At 39.0% G+C, this 22,001-nt stretch overlaps 3 protein-coding genes across 6 annotated transcripts; 2 read left to right on the plus strand and 1 right to left on the minus strand.

Annotated features, from left to right (window-relative positions):
• Positions 1 to 4,657: 4,657 nt before the first annotated feature.
• ccpg1 (cell cycle progression 1) lies at positions 4,658 to 14,335 on the plus strand. Of its 3 annotated transcripts, none has more exons than XM_074666262.1 (10): positions 4,658 to 4,752; positions 6,286 to 6,376; positions 7,081 to 7,198; positions 7,474 to 7,559; positions 7,684 to 7,873; positions 10,064 to 10,408; positions 10,774 to 10,889; positions 11,122 to 11,247; positions 12,361 to 13,637; positions 13,876 to 14,335. In XM_074666262.1, exons 2-10 carry the CDS (start codon positions 6,317 to 6,319, stop codon positions 14,060 to 14,062), a joined length of 2,505 nt encoding a protein of 834 aa, XP_074522363.1. In that variant the 5' UTR covers positions 4,658 to 4,752; positions 6,286 to 6,316; the 3' UTR covers positions 14,063 to 14,335. The 3 variants fall into 3 exon arrangements, with proteins under 3 accessions (XP_074522363.1, XP_074522362.1, XP_074522365.1); XM_074666261.1 differs by lacking the exon at positions 4,658 to 4,752 and adding an exon at positions 5,093 to 5,216; XM_074666264.1 differs by lacking the exon at positions 4,658 to 4,752 and adding an exon at positions 5,093 to 5,216 and having other exon boundaries at positions 12,361 to 13,651; positions 13,876 to 14,014.
• Positions 14,336 to 14,720: 385 nt separating this feature from the next.
• pigb (phosphatidylinositol glycan anchor biosynthesis, class B) lies at positions 14,721 to 20,540 on the minus strand. The gene is made up of 13 exons (XM_074666265.1): positions 20,401 to 20,540; positions 17,814 to 18,043; positions 17,547 to 17,676; positions 17,312 to 17,429; positions 17,101 to 17,205; positions 16,795 to 16,925; positions 16,546 to 16,686; positions 16,424 to 16,475; positions 16,128 to 16,339; positions 15,779 to 15,843; positions 15,472 to 15,697; positions 14,937 to 15,114; positions 14,721 to 14,851 (listed from the first exon to the last, which is right to left on the minus strand). The coding sequence occupies exons 2-13, from the start codon at positions 17,923 to 17,925 to the stop codon at positions 14,738 to 14,740; spliced, it is 1,584 nt and encodes a 527-aa protein (XP_074522366.1). The 5' UTR covers positions 17,926 to 18,043; positions 20,401 to 20,540; the 3' UTR covers positions 14,721 to 14,737.
• On the plus strand, positions 17,984 to 21,725 carry pigbos1 (PIGB opposite strand 1). Of its 2 annotated transcripts, none has more exons than XM_074666267.1 (2): positions 17,984 to 18,062; positions 20,869 to 21,725. In XM_074666267.1, exon 2 carries the CDS (start codon positions 20,914 to 20,916, stop codon positions 21,067 to 21,069), a length of 156 nt encoding a protein of 51 aa, XP_074522368.1. In that variant the 5' UTR covers positions 17,984 to 18,062; positions 20,869 to 20,913; the 3' UTR covers positions 21,070 to 21,725. The 2 variants fall into 2 exon arrangements, with proteins under 2 accessions (XP_074522368.1, XP_074522367.1); XM_074666266.1 differs by lacking the exon at positions 17,984 to 18,062 and adding an exon at positions 20,411 to 20,543 and having other exon boundaries at positions 20,869 to 21,711.
• The last annotated feature ends 276 nt before the right edge of the window (positions 21,726 to 22,001 follow it).

Below are 22,001 nucleotides of genomic sequence, written 5' to 3' on the forward strand. Positions count from 1 at the left end.
CTGTTCACCGTTACCCTTTGTTTCCTATTGTTATGTTATGCTAAGCTAACTAGTTGTCTGTACAAAGTATTTACCGCACAGACAGAAGAGTTGTATCAATCTTCTCATCTGGGATTTGCAAAGAGAGCATTTTCAAAACGTCAGCTTATTCCCCTACTTCCATAGCTACAAACGTGATATAGAGGATTATCACCATGTTTTCTACAGTTGTTTCCATTGCAAGTACCCCTAGCCTGAATATAGGTTTGAGAGAGAGTGAAGAAAGAAGTGAGAGAAGCTTTTTTTTCTTTTTATTCTTTTTGTTCCAACAAACGACCAGGAAGCTGGAGAAGGACTGTTGTTGGCAGGTGCAGGTCATTTGATTTTCTTTTACTTCTTTCTGTTTCATTTGATGAATGTCTTTTTTATTTTCTTTATCTGTGTGTGTCTGTGTTTAAAAAAAATCTCACCCACCATGAATGTCTAAAAGGACTGTCAAAATGTGACAAAAAGTGACATTTCTGACATTATTTAAGAGAGTTTATCACTGGAGTGAAAAGGGAAGCGTGAGTCCTTTTTGCTGATTATCTACCTCGGTTTACCTGTGGGGTAAACTTCCACTGTATATTTAAAACTACTTATACCTACTCTATGTGATGAGCTGTTTCAGTGACATTACATTTGATACTTCCTGATGATTTCTTTGAAATGATTGTTATCCCTTTTTGTGTTTTCCTCTTGCTGTCTTCTGATTTGTGGATGGTAAGGGCACTGCAGAGCTCTCCTCTCACTCCACCAGTTGTGTGGATCAAAAACACACACACAGTTTTTATTTATCCCCTCAGATGTTTCTGAGGTGCTGAGCCAGTATTAATAATGTTTGATCCTCACTGCATCCATTATTGAGTAATGGAGTGAAAGATGATGAATGTCTGCTTTTGTTTTGTTTGTCTGTGCAGCAGCCCTTACCATTCCTGTTTTATACTACCTCCTTTAAGAATTGATTTTATTGTCTTGTTGTTTTCCTAAACTCAGGGAACAAAGTTTAGTACATCTGAAAAGTCATGTAGTGTTACATGCTAATCTGACAGGGTATCTTCTCAGTACTAAACTGTTGTAGTGTGTTATTGCCTAAAACAAAATGCTATGAATGTATCTCTCACATTGTGTGCCAGGAGCTCAGACGTTGCTGTCCTCCTCCTCACAGATGGAAACCTCCTCTGTAGTTTCTCCTCAGGTCCTGTGATGTCTGTTTTTACAACAGACTCTTTTGTTTATTTGTGTAAAGATTCACACCTGAAGTGCTTGCAGTGACATGTCGGTATAGAAAAGCTTTATAATGCATGTGGGCAGCTTCCCTCAGAGGCTGAAATGTAATCTGTCTGAGCGAGATGCTCCACATGACGATGCAACACATGAAGAAGAATGATTGTAGTAAATAGAAAGGAAGTGTTTAACCAGAGACGAAAGTGAAGAATTGAATGGACACCATAAGACATTTTTGAAATCTATATTTTTGTTAGAAGATAATGTACTACTGAGTACACAATGTAGTTACTTTTGTTTCAGTTAGTTTTTTTCTTTGCTGTAGAGTAGATAAAGATTAGCACTTGTCTGCCCAGTAGTTTTGTATTTTAGGCCAATGTGCAGCGGTGACTGTGACGCTATAACCCAAAGAGTTGTTTGCTACCTGAGTTTTTTTTTTTTAGCCTCTCAACTAATCTCTGGCAGAAGGTTACTGAGGAATGAGAAATAATCAACACAGATTAGACCAAAGATTTGAAAAAACAGCCTTTGAGATGCTGCTCCTCAAATGAAGCCTTGCACATTAGTGGCCTTGACCTGCGAATGAAACAGTGCAGAGTCGCAGGTTGAAACTCTGAGGAAGTGCTAGCAGGATAAACTGGCACTTCATGACGATAGAGTGAAAACAAACAATCAAGATTATGCACAAATGCCAAATTATCCTGTTGTGGAATTCCTCGAAGATTGTTGCAAACAGAAGTCTGTACATTGTAGGTGAAAATGATTAAATACAGTATATTATATTGATTAGTGGTCTGTGATGCAACAGTGCGGTTGTGTGTAAATGTGCACTCACTGATCTTTTGTTTGAAAAAAAAAAAAAAAACACTAATGACTAAAACATTTATATTCAGAGAGAAACTCACAAGCAACATGCATGAAATACTTAAGTTCACATATTGTTGTTGCAATTCTTGAATTTCTAAAATAATTTTATGGTATTTTAAAAGAAAGACTGGTGAGTGCACAAACATTTTCACTCTTCTGCATTTTTAATCAGAGGATTCTGCACAGGATTCAATCATGGGAAATATGTAAGGATGAAAAGTGACACAATCAGTTTACCTTTATTTTTAAAAGCAAACAATACAAACCAGAGACAGTCGCCGTTGCGTATTGGCAAAAGAGCAGTTTAAAGCATCCTTGCTTTTGTGAAATGTCATTTTCAGTGTTCTCCTACTATTTAAATAACTATAATGTTTGTACTGTAATGAAAGCAGAGACAAAATGTTCAGTGTTTTATTATCAGCATCTATTTCCAAATAATCAACTTATCTTCTTTTTATTTTGCAGTTGTTTTTGAACAGTAATTTTTTGTTTATTCTGCTTATGATGAATAAATGTGGGACTCCTATTTCTGTATTAAGTTGAAACCCAGAAGTTATTCATATGTGCTGTTTATTCGGAGCTTTAGGGGCTCAATCCAGAATCTGAAGTCCTCACTGTGAGTTCATCAGTTTACCTGTGGTGAGATACTGACCTCCTAAACTACAGCTGCTCCTTTTACAAGCTGTTAGAGTTTATCTTAAAACTACTGGAGTGGCACAGGTTCTGGAGTGGCCCCCTTTATAGCTCAGGTACACCTCAGGTTTTTGGTGTTTTACGTTTGATATTCTGGCGGTGCAGATGCAACATTCCTCGGGTGAGAATGTTTGTGATATCGAGGATGTTTCATCAAGAGGCACAACATGTCTGTTGTCTTTCATCTCAAGTCAAATTTATGTTCTCGTCCTATCATGTGAATTCAAAGGGATAAAACTGAGTCCCTTTTGCAGTAAAGTTGTTCGAATAATGTTTGTGTGGAGCGCTGTGGGTCATTCAAGGTCAAACTCAGGGGGAACCCACAGCTGCTGAATGTACCTTTTTGTAATTAAAGTATGTTTTTGAACATTTTCTGTTCTGTTATAATTTGTTAAGAAAATCATTCAAAAGTTGTTTTTTTGCCAAAATGTTTAGTTAGAAGATTTTACACAGTGGTTAAAGATGAAAAAGTCTGATTCCCAGTTTAAATAGAAATAAAAGAAATGCAACTAGTTGGCTGCTGTTTTCTTTGTGTGCTTTCAGATCTGATGCAGGTTGAAATGCAAGACCACGTCTGCTAAAAAAAAACTCTTTTACTTTAAGCTTCTAATGACCACAATGTTTGATCTTTTCATACATGACACAATGTTTTCCTTTGAGAAACACTCGTGAAAAAGTCACATCAAAACTCAATTCCCCAATTTCAAAAATATCCTGCAGCTTGCCTCAGTTTTGTGTCCTTAGGAAAAACAACTCCAACTAACCATCTCATGAAGACTTAACGACAGAGGGAAAGCACTTAAACTATGATAAAAAAAAAAAAGTCTGAGTAATATTGTAGCTGGTGTATTTCAGGAAAACAAATAGTTTTTCTTTGGATTTTAGGGCTATTTGTGTTGTTGGAGTTATGAGATCTATTGTCACCAGCTTCAAAGTTTAAAGTGTTGCTCAATTTGTTTGACATGATATATTACTGCTTGCATTTAAAAAATATTATTATATATACATATACTTATATACTTGTTAAATGTAAAGATGAGGCATCTAGTAATAAAACTCTGGTATAGCTAGGGTTTTTTTTTCCAATAAAAACTGAAGCATAAAAACTGCTCAGTTTAGTTTTCTTCTTAGTTTTCCTCTCAGAAATGAGCAACACTGAAACTGACATACATTTTTACACAGTCAATTTTATTTCATTTCAATTATCTCAGTCTTTCCCAGGAGATCTAGTTGTAGTTTCACATAATCAAGGTTGAAGATTCAGGGCTTCACTTGGCTTGAACTAATTTACAAGGATTGTATCTAGGTGGTGACTTTACGTCACTTTTTTATTCAATAAAAGGCCAGTTTTTAGGCCAAATCCACCACCACCACAACTTGCGAGGGACCCGCAGCTCAGTTCACATTATGGTTGGAAATAAATCTTGCGCGTGATAAAGCAGTAATAATGACAGCACTGCCCCCTACCGACATCATATTATATGTTCACAGTACACTACATTACTTTTCCATTACTTTTGTTGATCTAACGGAAATAAAAAAAATCAATAGTAGTTTTATTAGTCATTTTTATTATTAGGCCCATACTGAAACATCAAGCACTGGGAAGGGTTAGTTTCACCCAGGTTACTCGATTATAAAGGATGAAATCTAAGAAAAAAAACTCGCATTTAAAATGCAGACAGCCTTACTTTGTCATGGTAGATACAACTTAAGGCATTTACTTCTGAAAACAATATCTTCTCTTACATAAATTAAATTAAAAAAATAATAATAAAACTATATCACAGACGAGATTTTTTGAGGACACCTTGGCTTCCGTAGGTTACACAGATGCGTCACAGCTCGAATCACGCTGTTTTAAAGGTTCATTAACTTCGCTACCAGTCGAGCAACATAACTAACACAGGACAAGTCTGGCGAGGATTATAGACTGCTTAATAAAAGGTGAGGACAAGCACCCAGGGAAACTTCTTCAAACACGTGCTCTCTGATAGTCGGTGAAACTTTCCAGCATTAGTAAACTTTTAGAAACAAACGTTGACGTTCAGTCCAACCCTTCAAACAGGATAAACATATATTGTAGTTTGTTCTTTAAGGATAATTCTCCTCGCGTTTATCGTTCTCATGCTTCCTTGTTTACGTTTTTCCGAGCCGCAAGGTCTGTTCCCAGACGCTTTGCTCCGCCCACATAGAGCCCGTTGAGAGGGCGAACTGGCCAAAGGGAAATGTAGTTCCAAAATGTCGAGAACAGCTCTTTTTGGTTGCGCAGCTGCGTCACTTGAAACTACATTTCCCATCGATACATTGACCAGCAGTGTTGTGAACGGATAACCCAAGAGCTGAGGAAATACTGCAACAACTCAGCAGCTTTTGTAAACAGCTGCTTCGTTGTAGTGCATCTAACACTGGTGAGTGTTTTAAAATGTGTGTTTTAATTTTTCACTTGAGGAGTTAGGAAGCTGCTTAGGACAATGCCTGTTGTAAATATGGCTCTGAGTTTTATGTTCTGGCGATGCTGCGAGGTTATTGTTTGCGACCAGTCTTTGAAGTCAGTGAAATGGATGCAGACCAATAACTTCATGACATTACCCGTTGTTAACATACAGAGATAATGGTAGCTAGGCAAAGGCAGGCTTGTAGTTGTGTTTGTTGCTGAGACAAACACAAGCTGTTTACATTGTCAGGCCTCAGGAACTGGCATCATCTGTCAGTAGAGTTATTTGTCGCCACAGCAGGTCGCTGTTTTTTCTGCTTGTTACAAGTCAAACTCATTATAGTACAATTTAAAGAAAGCCTTAAGTTCATTATCACATAATTTAAAGCCTAATGACTGCTTCATGCTGGGGTGGCGGATGAGAGAAGCTTCAGCCAATATAACTAACCAAGTCAACTAGATTTCACTCCCTGTCAATTTAACCACTGCATTTTTTCACATCTGTGACACATTTTTCTTAATAACAGCTGTGAGGTTTTATCTTTTCTTAGTGCTTTCATTGTAAAGGGTACTGAAGTGATGCAAAACACAGGCCGGAAAGTGAAAAAGCTTCAGACTGCTTAAAGGATCAGGCTTGTTAACCCTGCCCTAGTTTAAAGAGGAGTGTGTAGGTGTTCACCTGGTTTCAATAAGATGTTTGTGTTCTTGCTTATTGTCAGGTCAGTAAGGTCTGAATCAAACCTCAAACTTGTTCATTGTCAACAAGCAAATTTGGAAAAGTAGTGACAGATATCTCTTGGTTTCTTGCTACGAATACATTTTCTGTTATCACTTATTTTCTCCTTAAACTTTTTTTTGTACAGGTTCAGGTTGGATTTTTTTCCTTTACTGAGTAAAACTGCAGAGTTGCAGAACTTTTTTCATGAAATAATACAGAAAATAACCATGTAAACATGAGGTGGATATGTTTCTGACACACTGACCTGCCTTATCTTTTTCACAATGTCATACTGATTTTTGCTGAACTTTTTTATCTCCTGTAGGTCCCTGTACACTGCAAACAAACCAACTAACATGTCAGAAACTTCAAGTGATACAGAGTCGTCCTGTGGCTGGACAATTATTAGTAATGAGGTAAAAGACTTTTTTCTCTCAAACCCACAAAAGTTTTTCTTTAATTATTCTTTTAGATAAACTTCCTTGCAAAGAGGGATAGTTTAAAGTAATGCAAACAAAACCATACTTACAAAAAATATGAAAATTATGTTTACAGTACTCAACGAGTCCAATCTCACATCAAAAAGATACACAATGAAGATTATGTTACACATACTATTGCTCTTATTTTGTACAAACTCATTCCTGGAACTACCTCAAGACAGATTACTTGGCTGCACATGTGCTGACCTCTGTGATATTTAATATAAGCTTAAATGAATAAACTGATTACTTAATTGTCATCACATGCTTTTAGACGCAACACTGATGTGGCAGCACTCACTGGAAATAAACGTCACTGTGAAAAATAGTAGTAATGGTGGAAACTATATGTACTCTGGTTAAACCACAACAAACATTACTCTTATGAAACATTATGATTGCATTTTTTTATATAATATCAGAGCTCTTTGTTGTACTTTAAGTCCCATTTACCAGCTGCACACCTCTAATGTACTTTTGTTACATTTGTGGGCCAGACATAAGTCAGCTTTTGTAACATTTTAGAAAAGTTTAGTGAGTTTCTTGAAGGCGATACAAAAAAAGCTGACCTTCTTAAACTGATCTAGTGAAGAGCTAATCTTTCCATCGGTGGTAATGTCTGGCTCTTTGGTGTTCAGGGATCAGACATTGAGACTCTGGGCTCGGAGGCCGTGGTAGAATATGGAGCAGAGCTGTCAGAGCGCCCTCGGTTGGAGAAAGCAGAACTGCAGGAAGGACAGCCGTCTGCATCTGCCGGTAAATACACTTTGTGCCATTTGTTATGCAGAGAAAGTTTTTTACTTCATCGTCACATTTATTAAACATAAGGAGGCTTTTTGTGAGGGATCGTTTGTGCACACAGGATTATCACCTTGTAACACATCTTGGATTCACAAATCAGCAGTTTACAACTCCTGTTGAGTCATTTCTTATGCACCTGTATGATGTTAAATGTTTTATTTCAACAATGCATGATATAAAGCCCGAGGTGAACATTTAATATTATGAACATTGTCTATGTTTGTTTTCAGCTGAGTGTATTGAGGAGGGAGCTGCTGATTCACTTGATGACACTCTAAGAGAACAAACCATTGATGAGACTCTGTATGCCCCTGAGGTGAAATAACAAACAGCAACGTTATTAAAAAACAAAAAGAAAACCCTAAAACTAAACTCTCTTTTTAATAATCTCATTTGTTGCTGCATTCCCTTTCATCTATTCTGTATTGAATCCTTTCCAGGCCGGAGGAAACACCCCAGGGAAAGAGCATGTGACTGTACTGTCCTCCAGTGATCACTCTGACATAGTGACGCTTCGAGACTCGAAAGAGGAAGGGCATGCTGAGGTGGAAGAGGAGGCAGAAGCCAACGAGGAGTTCTACATGGGCACCTCCTGCAGCAGCCAGTACGCCTTCACTGCCACAGAGACTGGTAGGGCAAGCTTGTTTTTGTTTACAGCATAGTCAGTGAGTCCAAATAGAGAAAACATGTATTTCTCCGCTTGTTTTCTGTGTCAACCAAGCAGGTTTGATGTTGAGTCGCTGGAAACTTCCACAGAGTCTTGTGAAGTTAGGCTTTCATCTGAGAAGTCGGCTCACTGGAGGTCGCGCTCTTCCAGGTGGCCTAACTGGATCTGGAGTGAAACTAATATGATACTAAGCTGGTTAAGCAATAGTGGCTGGCATGAACACATGTTGATGTGAGCCAGATGGGCTTCTTGTGAATGCATGTTAACCGCACATAAAAATATCCATTGTAGTTCCCTTCGCTGTTTCTAGACATGGTTGCTTGACATGGCATTTTATGTCTGACCTCTGACTGGTTTATATAAAGCAGGGGTCACCAACGTGGTGCCTGCAAGAACCACTGTAGGCGCCTGGAGGCATGTTCCAAAAAACAGCACTGGGTACTATGGTGTTCCTCCCAGAAATTTATACGTGTTTCCTACCAACATTGTTGTGTAAATTATTAATAATAACTGTGGAGTAATAACATTGACATGTGAGTCGTCTTTTGTTATTAAAAAGTGATCCGAGCAATTTTGTTCAGGAAGTTTTTATCAGACAAGTTGCCCTTCATGCCACTCATTTTCCTTGAGGTAGACCTCTGTCTCAAAAAGGATGGTGACCCCTGATATGAAGAGTCTCCTTTCTATTTTTCTTTGTTCACGTTTGTTTATCTATTTATTAGGTAGTGGCTTTTATGCTTTTATTGAGAGGATATGACAGTGGGTATTAGGGGTGGGAGAAAAAAATTGAAAACCGATAAATTGGGTGTATTTGTTTGACAATATCAAAATCAAGATTCTTTCTCAAAAAAATGTTTTTTTTTGTTTGTTTTTCTAAATTCAAATTTTTAATTTCAGTCTTTGATTATAAACTGGATTGGAAAAAAGTTCCCACTTTTCTCCAGCAGAGGGTGAAATGTTTCTGTCTGACTCACATTATGGCATTTTATGGGAAAATATGGCTCCTGATACAGTCTGTAGAGATTATTATCATCATCATCATCATTTACATTTTTCACATGGTCTGGTGTAAAAAAGCAAACCAAAAACTGTGAATATCAAAGAATCACAATTTAAACCGAATTGGCCCCCCAAAAATCGTAATAGGATCGCGAGAACAGCTTATCGTCCCAACCCTAGTGGGTATAGTAGGAAGCTTGGAGAAACAGGGGGAGGTGACATCTGGAAAAGAGCCGCTGGTTGGACTCAGACCCAGGATGCCTGCTTTGAGGACTCCACGTGGGGTGAATGATTCAACCACAAGGCCAAACAGACACCCCCTGCTTTCAATTTACACTCCCCTGGTGTTGTAAACAAACCAAAATGATTCCTGAAAGTTGAAATGCCAGCTCCCCTTTTCCCTTTTGTTGTTTTTCTTGTGATCATAAACCATATTTTATGTGGCAATAAAAGTCAGATGCTACTGGAGACAAGAGATAAACCTAAAACCACCTCCTGATAAATTAGATTTCTTGACCCTAGAGCTGTATGAGCAGTGTGTGACGAGCCACGAAAGAATGGAAAGAGTGTTCAGAGCACAGAAAATCACTTTCACCAATGATTTTTCTTCACAGGGGAGTTTATTATCCTGTTATCCTCCTTAACATAGCACGTTTGTAGGCAGGAAGCGATGGGCCGTTATTGTGTGTCTTAAATTTGAAAGAAAGACGGCTTAAATATTTTTATTGTTGTCTTATATTATGTTCATTCTCGTTCAGCTGGCGGCTAAAAGAAAAAGAATACTCCTTTCTGTCAGAGCGACACATTGATTTTACACAGAACTCAAATACAGTCAAATTTGGATCTCTTATGCTCAGTGGTCGTACTTTGAGCCCTCAGTATGAGCTTAATGGTTTTAAATGTGTCAAATACCAAAGTTTGCTTTTTACTTACTGGGTGTTGAGTTATTTATTGGCATGTAATGGATACTGATCTTGAAAAAGGGAATGGGAGAAGTTTTAAGTATTTCTATAACACTTTAGAAAAGAATGTGTAACACTGTTGTTTTGTGGTAATAATTGATTGTCTGCATGATTAACTCACTTGTGCATGATTTCTGTTGTCTGACCTGTTTTGTTTTCTCATTAGCTTTTATCATCTGTGTGTTTTTGTAGTTTTCCCAGTGCAGAAGTCTGCAGTGACGAACTCAAGCAGCAGTGAGGACGAAGCAAAGAGAAGCCCGAGTCCCGTCGTCCGAAGACGAAGATTGAGGAAGAATACTACAAGCGCTGTGACAGAGCCTGAAGATGAGGAGGAGGAGGAAGGTGTGCAGGAGTCAGGGCACAGTGAGGAGGAAGAAGAGGAGGTCAGAGAGCAGAAACAGCAGGAGGTGCACACTGAAGTTCGTCCTGTTTCTGCTCAGGATGTTAGAGTGAGGGGACAGGGCAGCAGCATCCTCAACAAATGTATCCTGATCGCCCTCGTCGTTGCTATCAGCATGGGCTACGGCCATTTCTACGGTAAGGCGTTCACCACAGAACTGTCAGACTTTTAAAATGCACCCCCATAGATAATTGACTCAAACTTGTAGAGATGTTGATTATCTGTTCGTTCAATCCTCTATCATGGTTCCCATTTCAGTCTCATTGTCGTTGACTAAATGTTAACATGTCTCCTTACTTTGGCAGTAAGAGCAGGTCACAGTTTATCTCAGTGACTCTTATCTTCAGTGTTAACGACACTGACTTTCTGAAGCTTGTAGGTTTTGTTCCTGTCCCACTTTTGTTCGTCTTTGAGTGTTTATTGAACCCTTTCCCCCTTCAGAAGACTGTGTCAGTTTTTATTTTGGATGTGAACTTGACTGAACATGCTAACGATTTTACAGGCACAGTCCAGATTCAAGAAAGACAAAAAACAGTGGAGAAAATCAGAGTGAATGAAATGGAGGGCGTGAGAGATCTGCTTCAACAACACATGAAGGATCAACCTTTAACAAAGCAGGTGAGTGACGGCACAGGTCATAACCAAACAATCATAAACAGTCTGCAGCAAAAAACATGACAGTCGTCTTAAACTGTGGTTTCAAACTAAAAATGAGGAAAATCTTCTCATCTCAAAAGAGAAATGGATAAATTAAAAAAAAGTTGTATTACTTTGTAATTTGTCACCTTTGTTTACAGCTGTTGGTGCTGAAAAAATGAACAAACACTTGTTTCTTCCTGTCTTCACTCAGGTACAGAGGGGCGACTTCAGCCTGGATGACCCGGGGGAGCAGAAAGTAATTTCCCTGCTCACAGAGGTCATCGAGAAAATTCGGATGGAGAACCAGGAGCTCAGTGCTCAACAGGCTCAGGCTCAGGTAAATAAAGCAGCTGTGAAGAGATCTGAGGAGGTGATGCGTTGTTTAGACCGCCCTCTGTGTACAAAAGGTATAAACCTGTCTGTAAAATGAACAAGGTTGACTCTGGTTTGGCTGTTTGTGGTCTACTTAGCTCTTTAGCTCTTCGGTCAATGCTCTGCTGATACCGTTTTTCAAAGAAGGCATTTGCTCATGCATTTGGAAGCAGTTAGTCTTTAGCGTTTTCTCCGCATCACTAAACCTTGCAGATGAAAATGTTTACATGAAATCTTCTGGCAGCAAGTCATAATTCATTTTGTTGGGGAACAAACTGATGGCAGCTTTGATCCTCTGAAAGTCTGATAAAAGCATCAGTATCAATCAGGTACGTATTATACTGGCTTTAAGACTCTTTTGATACATATAAAAACATTAGAGAATAATGAATTGAATAAAGACCAATTAGAGGTTTGATGTCTAGAGAAAAACATTAGATGTTCTTACATTTTACTGCATTTTTAAACACAGTAGTTTGTGTAGAAGCTATGATTTCACTGATGTAAATTAGGGCTGAACGATTTTGGAAAATAATCTAATTGCGATTTTTTTTACCAATATTGCGATTGCAATTTAGTATGTGTTTTTTTTACTTTAGGCCTTACAGACCTGTAATAAAATAATCATTATTAAATAAAATCAGAGAAAGGAACAAAGCACTGCATAACAACAGGCCTATTATGAACAATAAAATAGAAAATAAAGATTAATCCTCTCGTCTGAGGATCTCACATAAGATACAGTGCAGAAATGTAAATAAGACCAAATCTCTGGCTCAACCACTGAAATATGTCAACATGTGGAATGCACTTTTTTATAAAATGAAAAAGAAACACTGTGTGAAAAAAAATTTAGATATTAATTGTATAGAAATCATAGTGATCTCTCATCAGTAACAAAGCACAAACTAAAGTAAATGCACTTAAAAAAATTGTTTTGTATTTTTAAATTGCAGCCTTTGCGATTTGAAAATTGCATTCTATTACATTGCGATGTCGGTTTGAATTCAATTAATTGTTCAGCCCTAATGTAAACACCACTTTTATGCTCAAACCTTCCCTCTCTTTCCCTGTGAAGGCCCAGAGAGATGACCTGGAAATGTTGCTGAAGCAGAAGGCAGACGAGAGGACAACCTCTGTGTCTCAGCAGCAGAGGTTGTTGGCTGAGAATCAGCTGCTGAAAAACTCCCTGGAACGTGAAGAGAAGTCCCTGTATGCTTTACAGCAGGAGCTGAGAAACCTGCGCTCTAAGATCAGAGAGATGGAGGTGACGGGAGCTGCTGCAGACTCACTGCTGACAGAAAACCAGAGGCTGAAGGACCAGCTAGAGGAGGAGAAACGGCTGATCCGAAGCCAGAGGGAAGACATGATGCTTGAAGCACAGACTATGAAGAAGAGGCTCGATAAGGAGAGGAAGGTTACAGACGAGCTGAGGAGAGAGTTAAACCTGCTGAGAAGTCGCATCTCTGAAGCTGAAAAAGACAGTGGCTCAGAGGCGGAGGAGCTCCAGTCCCGACTGATGGAGCTGGAGAAGAGACTGAGCTTTGAGCAGCAGCGCTCTGACCTGTGGGAGAGGCTGTACGTGGAAACCAAAGAAGACAGAGCTAAAGGAGATACAGAAACTAAAGTGAAGAAACCAAAGCATGGCATGGCCGTAAAAGTGAAAGAGACATTTGATGCTGTGAAGAACTCCACCAAGGAGTTTGTCCACCATCACAAAGAGCAGATAAAAAAGGCAAAGGAGGCTGTAAAGGAGAATCTGAGGAAGTTCTCAGATTCAGTCAAACTTACTTTCCGACACTTCAAGGACTCAGCCTCAACCTTCATCAACAAAGCCCGAAATTTTTATGATAAGAGGCGTGAAGAGCAGCACAAATTCAAGCCTCATCACAGACACTCGCACAAATTCGATGACTCCTTCCAGAGTAACCACAACACGAGAAAACCAGGAGACAAAGTTCACACAGACCAGCAACAAAACACACACAAGTCCACCTACAAAGGATGCTCTGGAGTTTTCGACTGCGCCTACCAGGAGTCCATGAGTCTGTTCAACAGAGCCACAGAGCCGATCAGAGCAGATGAGTTTTACCAGCTGATGCAGAGCTACCTGCAGCAAGAGGTCGACCACTTCCACCACTGGAAAGAGCTGGAGATGTTCATCAACAACTTCTTCCACAACGGGGTGTTCATCCACGACCGCATGCTGTTCACGGACTTTGTCAGTGGCGTGGAGGACTATCTGACTGACATGCACGAGTACCATGGCCTCGATGATGATGTGTTTGAAGACCTGGATGATTACGTTTACCGGCACTTCTTCGGAGAGGCCTACACGAAAAGCTATGGCCCCAAGTAAGTCTCCTGAGGTAAAATGTACATTATTTAAATTATTCTATAAACACAGCTCTGGAAAACCCACTCACCGTAAATCATCCCTGACCCAGAGACTACTCTTGGCTCAGTCAGTAATAAAACTGTTTTTTGTGAATATTTGTCTGACATCATGCTGCTGAAGTGTGTTTTCTGTTGCTCAAATATTCTTGACAATCAAAATTTAACGCCTTCTGTGTGTTTTGATTAAATCACACAGTGGGCCATTTGAGAGACCTCACGACTCGAAGGAGTCAAGGGTGAAGCATCACCAGAGAAAGCATCAGCGAGCCAGATCTCGACCTTACAGTGAGCGCAAATGGAGCAGATCAGGAAGAAACGCAGACAGACACATGGCCGATGTTAAAATAGAGCTGGGTCCAATGCCCTTTGACCCCAAATACTGATAAAACTTAAACAGTTTAATGTTGAATTTGGAGAATTTATTTTGGGATGCATTTAGGAGCTTGTTTTTGTAAGTTTGCACAATGTTAATGTTTTATTGCTACTGAATGTCCTGACCTGTTTTATGGTTTGTGAAGTTATTGTCAGTTTGTGTGAAAGACGTGACGTCATCTGCGTATTTCCCACACAGGAAGTCTGAGTTCTTTCTTTTGAAAGCTTAATTAATAATTGGACAGTAAATGATGTCTGCAGGTTTCCTTTGAGACGTCATCAGGGCACCTCAAAAACCACAGCACTTAAGTTCAAAAGTACATAAAATATTTGGCACTTGCTGTTAATTGGGAAATGAACAATTTTGTAACTTTGAAGAGAAATGAAAGACACTTCATGTTTTGGGCGTTTCTTTGTGGAGTAATGTAGATGTTTTCATTTGCAGCTTCAAACACAGTTTGCTCATAATGTGCTTTCACGGCTTAAAGGATTTCCCTAACATTCCACCTCCAGCTGGTTTTAACTGGACCTGATAAATTGAGACTGGAAACGATGTCACACCACCTTCGGTTCATGTGAATTAAAAAAAGCCACACAACTCTGAAGTGGCACTTAGAGTTAAAATATTTATTTCAGTAGCAAATCCATGTTGTTCTCCGTGAAAAGAGAGTTTGTTCCAGTGGTTTTCAGTGCCTTTCATAAATAAAGACGCTTCCTCCAACTCTTCCCTCAGGAAAGTGAGTGTGAAATATCTCTGCTGTCTTCTTAAAGTTGTTCCCGCTCAAAAACACAGAGATCTCCTACGATGACAGAAGAATCCAGGTTAGATCATGACCACTGCTGAGTTTCTTGTACTGAGAAATATGAGTTTTTAAAAAAACTTACTGCCTCCAAAACATCAAACAGAACCAGGTGGGTTGGGAGAGAGGACTTGTATGGAAAAGACTTGCTGAGCCAGAGAAGAGGGTCGTCATAGAAAGTGTCAGCTTCATCGATGTAATCCTCCTCTCCGAGATATGGAGGACACTCTAGAAACCTCATCTTCAATGGGCAATGGATATGACTATTGAGAGAGAAAATTGGACAAGTTAGAGAGACTGATATTTGACACAGTCTGAAATTATTACAATCAAAACTACAGTCAGTAAACGTTAAGATTTAATCCAAGTTTTGAACACTTCTTATTTTTTTCAAAGAAAAATTAAAGGAGCTCTGGTTTATTAAATATGTCCAGGAATCCCCACATACTAGTTATGCAAAATAATCTCACTTTAAAAACCTAAATAACTACAATGTACTGATATATTGGGGAAAAAAAAAAAGGTGAATGCTCTTTTTATCTCCTATTTCAAATGAAACATAGAAAACTGCTCGTCATGCTGCTTTTATCTGCCCACCGTCCCTCAGCTGTGAACTGTACCTGTAAAAAGGTGTTGAGTGGCAGGGCATGAGAAAAAGGACATCTGGAGGGCTGGGTGAGCTGCTGGGTGAGCTGCTGGCTTCACAGAGTGTCTGGATCCTACTCATGACGTCCAGAGTCCCTCTCTGGTGGACGAGGCCAGTATACAGAGCAGCTGACAGATTACTCGCCAACAAGATGAAAGCAGCAACTCGTCTCCACGTTTTCAGATTTGCCAAAGAGACACCTGTTAAGTTAACAAGTGTTCAAACACGTCAGGATTGTCTTTACCACGAATAAAACATCTGAGGTATATCAAAGAGCTCACCACAGAAAACCATGCAGAACGGCAGCACCGGGTAGATGAACCTGAACTCTTTGTGAGGAAGCAAACTGAGGACAGAAAGGAAAACTTTATTTTCTTGAATAGTAGCTGAACTAAGTATGACAGATATCAATAAAACTGCTTGAAGTTTAACTTCTTTAAGGCTGAATGGCACAAGTGAAGAAATGGTTAAAACAGATGTCAAAACACTAATAACTAAAAAGGCAGCTTTGAAAATTATTCACAGCAGTTTCCAAAAATCTTTGCAAGAAATTTTAAGTTAATTTGTTAGCTTTAAATGTTTTTGTGAATACTTCTGTGACTGTTCTGTTTTCTTTTTGGTATGTGTTACCTGTAAACCACAACAGTCCAGATGATCGACACTAGGAGGATCTTGTACTGTTTGAAGGCAAGGCTGCACCCATGGAGGAAGAGAGGAAAATGAGGACCAATCACTACAGGGAACCCCTGAGTGAGGTACCAGTGCCAGGGGTGAGAGCCGTAAAAATCAGCCACGCTGTGGAAAATGTTGAACTTCAAGAAGTTGATCTGCACCAAGGTCAGCTGAAGCACAGAAAGAAATCTGCAGGTGGAGTGTAGTTCATGTATGTGAAATGTGAAGTAAATAACCCGGACATAATGTTTTACCTTTTCATAAAAGATGCAGTCGATCATTGTTGAAATCACAGCAGCCACAGCTCTGCAGAAGAGGGAGGTAATAAGTCAAGAGGCGAGGAGGGAAGTGGATTTAAATGACAAAAAGCACAAACCCTATAGGAATGTAGTTATGAGTGATGAGCCTCAGCTTTTCCTCTTCTTGACAGAAATGATACATCAGCAGAGGAAACCAGACGATCAGGGCTGTGGGGCGGATGATAACGGCCAAGGCAACCAGGGTCAAATATTTAATGCTGGAAAACAACATCAACAAAGTCTAAGAATAAAACTATCTTCACTTTTGTTTTAATATATAGAAAATAGTGAGATCAGAGTAAGCACAGATGTAAAAGAAACAAGACCTGCTGTGTGTTTTGGACCCTGGTAGAGGAAAGTAAAACAGGGCCAGACAGGTGAGGGTGGCCTCCATGCTGTTGGTCAGAGTCCTGGTGCAGCAGAACCATGAAAACCATGAGCACAGATGGCAAAAGAACTGCAGGAAAGGAGAAACAATGAGGCAAGTCATGGTACAAAAAAAGAACTGAGATACAATGAAACTATGTAAAGCTTGTACATTTTCTTCAAGTTTCATCCTGATATTTGTTTATACAGGGTAGAAATAAAATTACAACTTCAGGTGCCAAGCAGAAAATAAAACCCTCATTTACCGTCCATTTTGCAACATCTGGACTCTGCAATGATTGGGTGAGATAGAAAAATTTTATGTCGGCAAATGCAGCCAGCAGTGCTTGAATTATTCTCGGCAGCAATATCTGCAGGACCAAGCAAAACAGGATTATTAGAACAAAGTGACCAAAATAAATTTGATGTACCAACATCCTGATGTAAAATACATTCAAATAAAACAAATGCACTTACAAGGAGATGGACAGAGTCATAGTTTATGAAGTACAGTATCTTGTATATTAGTGCAAAGAGGAGGGGATATGAGAATCCTCTTATTCCTTCTTTCCATTCCCAGGTCTGATACCCATAAGTCACTTTGTTAAGGAAACATGTAACAATGTAAGAAATGTCAAGATGATATCAAGCTACTGAACTGAGTTTACATACCAGCTGTCAATAAAAAACGGTTCCAAATGTTTAAGGATATTTGAAGACCATACGATGTGAAACCTCCAAAGACTGCCAGTACTCGTCAGGGACAAAGCTGGTCTGAACCAGGAAGCAGTTTATCAGTCTGAACAGCACACAAAACACAACCACTCTGACCCCAAGCACACCTGTGAGAACAAAACAAATGATTTCACATGAGTCATAAAACTGATTCATTTCACAGACATAACAGGCAGTTCTGTGGCTGATATTCTTCAGTCTATTGTTTCTGTAAACAGATTATATTAACACACAGGGCCCCCACCGTCATTGAGAGCAGATTCATTGCTCTTTGTGTACAGCTGAGATTTTCGTTTCCTCAGTTTCACATCTTCGACTTTTCTCCCAAATTTCAGCCGTGATCGGATGTTCTCCATCAGGACATTTTTTTTTCACTTTGCTTGCCTGCACAACCTGTCGGGATGTACGTCAGGTGTGTGAGGTCAGGTCAGGCGCTCCGTGAACAACATCAGGACATCAAACACACAGCGGTCTCTGAAAACAGACAACTATCGTAAGTTGCTTAGCGAAATGTTCAGCGTGTGAATATCCCCAAGTTAAAATATAATTTTGCTGTATTAAGTTTAACATAACAGTAACAGAAAACACTTCTCTTCTTCACAACTTTCATCCGGCACGAAGCTCATTTTCAATGCGCTTCCGCATACATTCACACTTCCGGTTAATCACTGTTCTCCGCCTTCAAAATAAAAGTCGCCGTGTTTTAGTGAAGCGCGGATTTCTGGATTTTATGAGATAAAACCTTTTGAACAACTAGACCATGATGTTCACCAGAGCCATTTGCAGTAGCAGGGTAGATCTTCAAACTTCTGTAAAACAGGAGCATCACATGAGCTATTCATAGCCAACTTTATGATTATTATATTTCTGTGTGTTTTTACTGAAGCTCCTCTCAAAGTCAGACCTCATCACCAACCACTGACAACATAGAGGACTTTTCCTGTGCGACCTCTTTCCAAACCACTCTCAGTTTAACTCTTTTGGAGTACCTAAAACATGTTGTACATTTAGCAAAAAAGTAACATGTATGGGATATGTATTGTAAGTGAGTGATATTCAAATCGTCCAGTGTCACTTTGACCAACCCTACTCACATGCTGTCCTGTACTTTTCTTTTCTGTTTGTTGTTCAAGTTGTTTGAAACCTGTTCTCACACAAGCCTAGCTGTTACTTTTTTTCAACTAGCCCAGAAGTCCATGAGAAACACATTCATTGTGTTATGATGTTTATGTTAAATTGTGGGCTTTTTCTCTCCCTTTCCTTGGGTTTCCTGTAGGGATGCCTCGATTCGATCATGTGATCGGTATCGGGGCTGATCGGGGCATTTTTTAATGATCGGAGATTGGGGGAGAGGGAATCGGAAAAAGCCTGGGGCCTTAGTTCTTGTTTTTAATTAAAATGTGTATAAAAGCACATCATCATTCGTTTTAGAATAGAACTTAATTTGTCATTATAACAAGTACAACAAAATTGCAAACAAGAAATTGCAACCTTATTGTCACACACATACAAGGTAATCTTGTGGTGCACAAGCCTTGTTTTTATTTTTTTTTTATTTTTTTGATCCAATGCTGCACTAAGTGGAGAAAAAAAGCTATATCCATGTTGGCTAGAATGATACCTTCATTTAAATCACATAAAAAACTCAAAGGGCAACTTGTAGGAGTTTTTTTTCCTTTTTTTTTCTTAATGCATTGCTGAAAGATCAGATTGGGAAATAACGGGATTGGCGGATACTCAAAATAAAAAAATCGGAATCGGATCGGGAGCAAAAAAACCATGATCGGGACATCCCTAGTTTCCTGTTGTTTTCCCTCCCTAGTGTGACATGTTTGTCTCAGTTTGTCTCCGTGTTGCAGGGCATGGACTCTGGATTCCCTCCTCCACCTGCCCCTGATCTCTTTATCAAGCCTCGCAGTATATAACAGACATCCAGGCATTTGTTCTGAGATGGCTTTTAATATTTTGGATTTTTGGTGGGGTTTTTTCTCCCCTGGACATCAGTTTATTTATTTATCTATTTTTACCTCTGTGCCTCAGATCCTCCGCACCTGTTCAACCACAATTCAAGCTTCAACCTGCCTGGCTTTAGTCTTCAGCAGCCTGTTTGGTTCATTCACTTTCAACTCTTCTGCCGTACCGTCCACCTCAGCCAGACCACATTAGCCAAGCCTCTGGCTGGAGCTCCAGCCTGCTTTTGTCCACCAAAGTAAATTGTCAAAACCATTCAGTCTCCAGGCTGTCTGTGCTAATATTGAACTGTTATAACAGTTTGTACTTCTTTTGACAGCTTTAAATAGAGATGAATGTCATTTTTTGGCTTTAATTGGTATTTTGAGAGAAATACTTTTTGTTTCTATATGTGTTCTATACAAATTAATATGGTATAACTTCACAACAATTTTCTGATTTTTCAGTTTGTTATAATTTCTAGTTAATTTCTTTCTTTCTTTCTTTTTTTTTTTTTTTTCCAAAACTGTACATGTGTGTTTTATTTAGTCTTATAATGATTTTATTTTTTAGGTAAGTAGGCTACGTAGCCTACTTGGGAAAGAATCTTGATTTGAAGCTTCTGCAGGAACTTTTAGTTTGTGTGGATCTGGCATCACCTGTAGACAAAGTCATGTCTCTTTTCCCGGGTTTCCTTCTCTAAATAAAAAAAAGTTGTTTTTTTTTTTCTTTTTTTTTTGTTACCTCCAGAGTAATTTTATCCCTCTTTCATTAAACAGCCCTTACTCACAATGAAACTTTGCTGGGGGTAAATATAATTATTCTCCTGTCGTTTCACCATACTGTCCGCTAGGTGGCAGGTTTAAGGGCAGGTCCCCTACCTCCGGATGTCGCAGAAGAAGAAGAATGTTGTCCTGATATGTCTGAGGTCTTTTTACATGTATCTTGATTTTTGTTACCTCTTCGTGCCTTCGTCCCTCTCTGTTTGGTAATCACAGAAACGTTTAATAAAGCAGCTTTGTCGGTGAGTAAAGGGTTAGACGGATGATCGTCTTTCAAACTATAAACTGCGATCGTGTCACGTTTAACTAAACGGCTGAAAATCTGTCAAGAAAGCGAATCTGATGTGTTTATCATCCGGTTTCACTCTTCACATTAAGACTCAAGTGGTGTTGAGTTGTTTCTGTAATTGGTTTTTCTCGTCTCGGAAAACATCTCTCTTTAGTGGGATGGTTTTTATGACTGTCAAAACACGACGAGTAACATTTAACAGAGCACTGTATGCAAAATTATTGTTTTATAATCCACATTTAAAATCTTGGGTAACATTACTCTCCCCCCTGTTTCAGGCGCCTCTCGTGTCTCCACAGTGGCATTTCACACTGACTGAAGACATGTTTCGCAGGAGGATACCTTTCACACAAGTGGCCTTCGCTACGCTGCTGGGAGTTGCTGGAGGTGTTTATATCTACAGACCTTCTTTTGAGCCGGTGCTGAAAAACTCGGGGCAGAAAAACCAGGATGAGCCAAAGAAAAATGAAACAAACTGATAATCCATCACTCCGAGAAGAGCTGTCACAGATAAAAACCTGAAGGACAGCAGCTGGACCCTGGGAACATGAGGCAAAACAAGAACACTACCAGCATGGACTAAATTATACTTATTTAGAATTTCTTGTATGATTGTCAATGTTCACAATAAAGTATCTAATTATGTGATCAGTAAGTCTCAGAAAGACTTGTCAGACTTTAATACACCATACACCTCTGTTTCATTCCCTGAAGCTGACAAAGGAATGTTTTTTTCAAGAAATGAGGTCCACATTCTTATACTTCCAGGGTGTCCACTAAAACACAGAATATAAGTAATTTTTCATCAAGTATTCTTAATTTATTCCCTTATTTTGAAGGGTTGAAAATGTTTAGGGCCATATTTTGTGAGTGGATATTATTATCTTTTCTTTATGTGAAATGTATACCAATTACCTGAGAAAATAAATATTTAAATTACATTAATATATTGTTTACACTGATGTACACCTGTCAATAAACTGGTGTGCTATGAGGAAGTTTTCCACGGTTAAAAAATCTGGCACATTTAGTCTCAAAAAAGTACAAGTACTCAAGCTTTTCTTGCTCCTAGGCTGGATTATAAGAATTCCTTATTATCAGGCTGCTCTTGTAAATTTAAACCATATTCAGCTGGTCCTAAAAGCTGCTGCATGTGTACAGACAACAAAAGAAATTAGACTATAATTCTACAGTACTGCAGTCAGTCTTTTTTGATATTCCTTATTCATTGAGCCAAAAATTGGCATCATGCCAGGTACCTCATGTACCCAAAAGTAGTATGGGAGGCAGAGTCTGTTGCAAAGCTTACTAGTGGCTATTAAGTTGCTGTGTTCTTAACCACAGCAATAGGCCCACATGATAGCACCTTGAATTTGGTATTTTGTAGGTGGAATATTTGATTGTCTCTGAA

This window comes from Halichoeres trimaculatus, unplaced genomic scaffold, assembly GCF_033239565.1.
Source record: "Halichoeres trimaculatus isolate MK-OKI-2021-1 unplaced genomic scaffold, fHalTri1.1 fHalTri1_scaffold_3, whole genome shotgun sequence".
Classification (NCBI taxonomy): domain Eukaryota; kingdom Metazoa; phylum Chordata; class Actinopteri; order Labriformes; family Labridae; genus Halichoeres; species Halichoeres trimaculatus.